The 6,000-nt window shown below is 41.0% G+C and overlaps 1 protein-coding gene across 1 annotated transcript in view; it reads right to left on the bottom strand.

The window, feature by feature from the left end:
- Window positions 1-213: 213 nt before the first annotated feature.
- The window catches only part of Psat1 (phosphoserine aminotransferase 1), a 30,547-nt gene continuing 24,760 nt past the window's right edge, over window positions 214-6,000 (bottom strand). The window contains exons 8-9 of the mRNA XM_047525444.1: window positions 2,877-3,014; window positions 214-1,465 (exon numbers count right to left, since the gene is read on the bottom strand). Coding sequence (XP_047381400.1) covers window positions 1,360-1,465; window positions 2,877-3,014 — 244 coding nt within the window. The 3' untranslated portion in view covers window positions 214-1,359. The remainder of the gene's footprint in view (window positions 1,466-2,876; window positions 3,015-6,000) is intronic.

Genomic DNA, 6,000 nt, shown 5'->3' with positions numbered 1-6,000 from the left:
AAAAAAAAAAGAAAGAAACATTTATCTAAAAAACAGGTAGAAGAATCATTGACAAGAGTTTAGATATCTCAGGATTTTAATGTTCTTCACATTCAATACAAAATACTGACAACAGATAAACAACAGGGGAAAAGACTCCAGCAAAGATCTTCTGGGACTCACAGTATTACTCTGTTCACACAATACAAAGAAAACCACCAAATGAACACAGGATAAGGGAGTCTAACAGATTTTGAGTTTAATGGCATAAATGGAAAACGAAATGCAACCATTTCTTTCACCTACTGAAAGGAAAGTCAAAGTGAATTGTGGAAACTTCTAGAATTCTTTCCACGGAGCAGCTTCAAAAGGGAAAGGGCTGAAGAGCGGGGTACAACTGTTCTTAATTCAGTGCTGTAATGCACAAGGTCAGGAATTTAACAAATTCTAAGCTTCTATAAATCACTGAGAACCATTTCATCAGAAATACAAATGCACAGAGATATAAATGATGTGGTATTAAAAACAGACCCTACTATATGAACTATTTATATAGTAAGTCACTTTTATCTCTTCAAGAGAATAACAGTATAAAGAAAGACCTGCAGTTTGCCCTTTTGCCTGGCCCTCCAAATGGTCACCAAATAATCAATGTTAACCTTAACCCATTATGTCCCATCATCTCATTTATGAAACACCTAAAAAACTTAAATTGAGCAACAAATGTACCACTTCTGATCATTTTGAAACATTTATGTTTTTAGAGTTTTTTGAGAAAAGTAATAGGTGAATGATTAGTGATAGTACTTATATTATTAATGATATCATTATATTTTAATGATAATAAGTTATATAATAAGCTCTAGATTAGGATTAGGATTTCCAGCCTAATTTAATGCACCTGTGTCAATTTCATTGACATTTTCAGAATTGAAAACTTGGGACCTAATGGGTTAATCAATAGCTGCAGAACCCAGGAGACCCCACTACTCCCAGATTCTGTACCCGGAAGACCCTCCCACCCTCCATTACTAATTGCAACTGGTATAATTAAGTCCAAGCAAGTTCAAATACTGAGATCTAGCTAGAAAAAATAGCAGCAAAGACAAAATAGGCTGGAATTCATTAGAAAAGCAACAGGAAGATTTTTTTAAATGCTTCCAGTTTGAGTCAGAATTGAGGTGACTATTAGCAGGTGGTCCCATCAACTCTGCAGAGCTGTGGATGTTTTGCTGTTGTTCTTTGAAAACGGAATCTATAATAAGCATGTTTATCTGAAAAAAACTTAACCTGTCTGTTAAGTTTTTGAAGCCATTCTCAAGTTACTTTAACCTTTGTATATACTGTATAAAAGCAGAGAATATACTGGTTAGGCCTCATTCATAGCTGATGCATCTCCAAAAAATTTTTCATGAAGGTGGCCAGCGTTTCAACATCTTCAGTGGTGACAGCATTGTACAGAGAGACCCGAATGCCTCCCACTGACCTAGAATGACCAAAGAGATTCAATCATTAAGAATTAGAGTATCAGCTGGATGCAATGATGCACTCCTATAATCCCAGCATCTCAGAAGACTGAAGTAAGAGGAATGCCAAAGCCAGCCTCAGTAAATTAGCAAGGCCCTGTCTCAAAAAAATGAAAAGGATTGAGGATGTGGCTCAATGATAGAGCACCCCTGGGTGCAAAAAAAAAAAAAAAAAAAAATTTAAGAGCATCAGGCTGGGGTTTCAATGGCAGAGCACCTACCCAGCATGCAAGAAGCCCTGGGTTCTATCTACCACAAAAAAAAAAAAAAAAAAAAAAGAAGAAGAAGAAGAAGAAGAAAGAGAAAAGAAAAGAGAAAAAGCATCTAATTTAATATCAACACAACCCTCTGCCTGAGAGTTGTAGCACTGGAGACCAATGATGCCCAACCTCCCACCTGATAACCAGACAGGAAGCACTGAGCTTCCATGTCTGAGTCATTAGAAAAAAATCTCCCTTATGCAGTGAAGATTCATGCTGCTTACACCTGGATTAATTCAAACTATTCACTCTCAATAAATTAAAAAAAAAAAACTAGAGGGCTAGGGAGATAGCTCAGTCAGTAGAGTGCTTGCCTCGCAAGCACAAGGCCCTGGGTTCAATCCCCAGCACCGCAAAAAAAAAAAAAACATATCCATCGATGAAGATGGTGATCGTGGGGCTCGGCACCAGGCCACTCATGATCCTGCTGCAACAGTGGCAGCCAGAGGGGGATGCGCAGCTCACTGCTGCAGGGTAATGTGTGAGGATGCGTATTTTTTAAGCAGTGTGCAAAATTAATACTCTATCTGGTGTTCACCTGGAGACACAGCGATGTTCTAACACTAGAAAGGAGTGGTGCCGGGCTCCTCAGACAGAATGGCTGTGAGAGCATTAGAGACTTTCAAAGGTAATTTCTGACAAAACCCTATGGAAGCTGTGACTCCATTACACTCTCAGCCAGAGAACTGTGCCCTGGGTTCTATAGGAAGGAGGAAGGAACACAACTAAGGCAACTGTTTCCCCCAACAAGTTAACAAACTGCTGCTCCAAGCTGAGAAGGCTCCCAGATTTGTTTTGTTTTGCATCCGAAAAACAAAACCAAGCCAAGTTTGTGGCACATGCCTGTAATCCCAGTGACTTGGGAGGCTGAGGCAGGAGGATTCCAAGTTTGAGGCCAGCCTCAGCAACTTAGTGAGGTCCTAAGGAATTTAGGGAGACCCAGTCTCAAAAATAAAAAAATAAAAAGGCCCAAGGTGTAACTCAGTGGTAAAGCACCCCTGGGTTAAATCCCTGGTACCAAAAAAAAAAAAAAAGAAAAAAGAAAAGAAAGAAAGAAAGAAAAAGCAAAAAAAACAAATCTCTAAAGTTTCTGGGTTGGAGGCATACTTACCTATGACCTTTCAAGGAAATCATATTGAGTTCAAGTGCTTTATCAAGAAATCTTTTCTCTAAATCACTGTCTCCTTTGGCATTGCCAATGCGGAATGGAATATTCATCTTGCTTCTATTTTGGGGCTCCACTGGGCATCTGAAAAACACATTTCATAGTCCAACTACTATTTTCTGAAATGCACAAGCTGTCATTAAGAAATTTACAAGTTCTTAAGAAACGTTTTCTAGATGAAAGCAAAAGATTAAAACAAGACCAAAAATCTGTCCCAGGCCATTTATAAATTACCGAGCGAGACCAGGCTCTTGCATGTGGAATAGCGAGTTAGCATTCTCCTATAAGACTTGTATTTATTTTCTGTAAGCCTCAGTTTCCTCAGCTGAATATTGGGAATAATACCTTCAATGCAGATTAATTGCAATGATTCAGAGGTTCAACAGGCAGGAAGAATCCAACACATGGCAGTCATAAAGCAAGTGTGTACAACCCTTTCTTTGTTCGAATGTAGAGAAATCAGTTTGTCCTAACAGTGATTGTAAGGTTTGAAAATAATGAGCAGCAGTTTATAAAGGGTTTATCACCCTGTGTTGTTCCAAGTTGTGTGACCTTGGGCAAGTTACTTTACGTCCCTCCTGTGCCTCACTTTCCTCTCAAAATAGTGAGAACACTAATGGAAACTTACCTCAAGAATTGTATTAAATAAACTACGTCAGTTTTGTTTGTTTGTTTGTTTGTTTTTTGTACAGAGGATTGAACTCAGGGGCACTCAAACATGGAGCCACATCCCCGGCCCTATTTTGTATTTTATTTAGAGACAGGGTCTCACTGAGTTGCTTAGCACCTCACTTTTGCTGAGGCTGGCTTTGAATTCACAATCCTCCTGCCTCAGCCTCCCGAGCCACTGGGATTACAGGTGTGGGCCACCAGCTCTAAGTGAGTATTAACAGAGAATTCTGAGGGTACAATTCAAATTTTTAAAAAAAGAGAAGGGTGCAGTGGCATACACCTGTAATCGCAGCAACTTCAGAGCCTGAAGCAGGAGGATTTCAAGTTCAAGGCCAACCTCAGCAACTATCAGTCCCTAAGAAACTTAGCAAGACCCTGTCTCTATTATAAAAAGGGCTGGGGATATAGCTCAGTGGTAAATTTAGTGCGGTGGGATTCAATTCTCAATTCCACTCCCCAAAAAATGTTTCTTCTTGTTTTGTTTTTAAAGAGGTAGGGTCTAGTTCTCTACCTTTTGATTCTGGCCTGGCCTGGTTTCTGGCTTTGGCCAAGAAACTGCAAAAGAAGTCATTCTGTGCCACTTTCAAGCTTCCAGAGGTCTCACACCAGTTTCTCTTCTCTCCGTCTTCAACATCACTGCCACTTTCAGAAGTTAAGCTAGCAGGGTGGAGGTAAGTAGCCTAGCCATTCGCCAGCAACAATGGCCAGACTTGTGAAACTGTATTAGTTCATCTGGCAGTAGCTCCATCACCAGATGCCTTCAGTTTTACGAGGGCTCCCAGGACCCGCAGAAGCCCCCAGCTGAGCTCTGCCCAACCTGCTGACCCAAAGAATAAGGAGCACAGAAAAGGGTTAAGTCAATAAGTTCTGGAGTGTTCTGTGATTCATAGATAGATAACTGATATAACTGGTGCAATTTAAAGCAGCATCCAGAACATATCAAATGCTATTTAAGTATCTGTTAAATGCAATAAAATTATCTTTTTACTCCCAGCCCCTTGCCTAAGACATACAGAGACTCAAAAATGAAAAAGTAATTTTTTTCTGGGAAAGATTAGTATCTGACTTCAGTATCTGATTTGGAAAATAAGCAGCCAAAATTATTCTCCACTGACAACCAGAAGAGACAAATGGACGATGAGTTGAACTGTAACTCCGGAATGAAAGAAAAGCAGAACACGTAACCCTCTCTCCCTTTTCTCAGGTACATCTTATTTTATTCTTATACTTCTGTATGTGAGATTCATTAAAATTAAACAGCAAATAAATGCAGTGGGAGAAGCCCCCTGTATGCACATCCATAATCCCTGTTACAATTAATAGGAGTCAAGTGCACAAAGCAGGGAGAAGACAGGCAAGAAGGGGAACCAAGGAACTGCAGCAGACTCAGCCCAATTCCAGGCACCCTCTTCCAGAAGGCAGCAAGTTTCATGGCTGGCATTTAAACTAAATATTCAGTGGCTACCCTCTTTTAATATTCTGCTGCCTCAGGCTCCCAATATGAGGGTCCAATCACAGAGGTGACCCAACAAAAGAGCAACACCCAAGGTAAAAAATTACAAGGAATTAAGGATCTGTACTTAGAGTTCACCTCCCAAGTCTACCCATCCTATCACTAAAGTAAAAGATATCACAAAGTAATAATGTTATAAAATCTAGAAATTAAAGTTTAAGTTGCCATCCAAATAGTTACACAGTACCCATGACCATATGTGGCTAGAACAAGTATGAGGCAGAAGGAAAAGATCAAGGGGAGTTAACTGATCCCAAACTAGTGAGAGATGCTCCGCAGGGAATTATAGCTAACAGCCAAAACCTGTGGATATAGAGCACAGCAAGTAATCCTACTGAGAAGGCTGACAGGTTTCAGAGGGGATGTGGAAAAGCCAGGACGGGGAGAGGAAGAGGAAGGACGTTACAGCAGCTGAAAGACATGAAGGCAGCAGGCAAGGTCTCCAGCTTCCTTAGGGTGTGGGATTTCCAGACAAGGTGGCAGGGAAGACCAGCAGGGCCTGGCCCATTCACTCCACTGGGAATTTGACCAGGTCCTTGAGCAATGAGCAAAAAGTTTGCGCAACAGATCTGAGTTTGAGAAAAAAAGAACTGGCACACAGAGGAGACGGAGGGTGAAGACACTGGGAGACTGAGAGACCTGCTGGAAAGCCTTACCAAGAACTTTCTAGGTCAAAAGATACAGGACTTGTCCCAAGCCCAGCACTGGGGAGCCTCAAGTCATTCCCTCACCATCCTAATTTAGAGAATGCTGCATTAACTGGGCTCACCAGGCTTCTTTACTGACTTCCTGGGCCTCCTATAGCGTGAACCCCCAGGGGGAGGTCATGCAGGGACAGTTTCTCCCAAACACACCTGCTGAAAACCCTTCCCACAGAGGGGATTA

The sequence above is a fragment of the Sciurus carolinensis genome, chromosome 14 (assembly GCF_902686445.1).
Source record: "Sciurus carolinensis chromosome 14, mSciCar1.2, whole genome shotgun sequence".
Lineage (NCBI taxonomy): Eukaryota > Metazoa > Chordata > Mammalia > Rodentia > Sciuridae > Sciurus > Sciurus carolinensis.
Note: the sequence above shows the minus strand (reverse complement) of the source record. Positions and strands in the feature narration are given on the sequence as shown.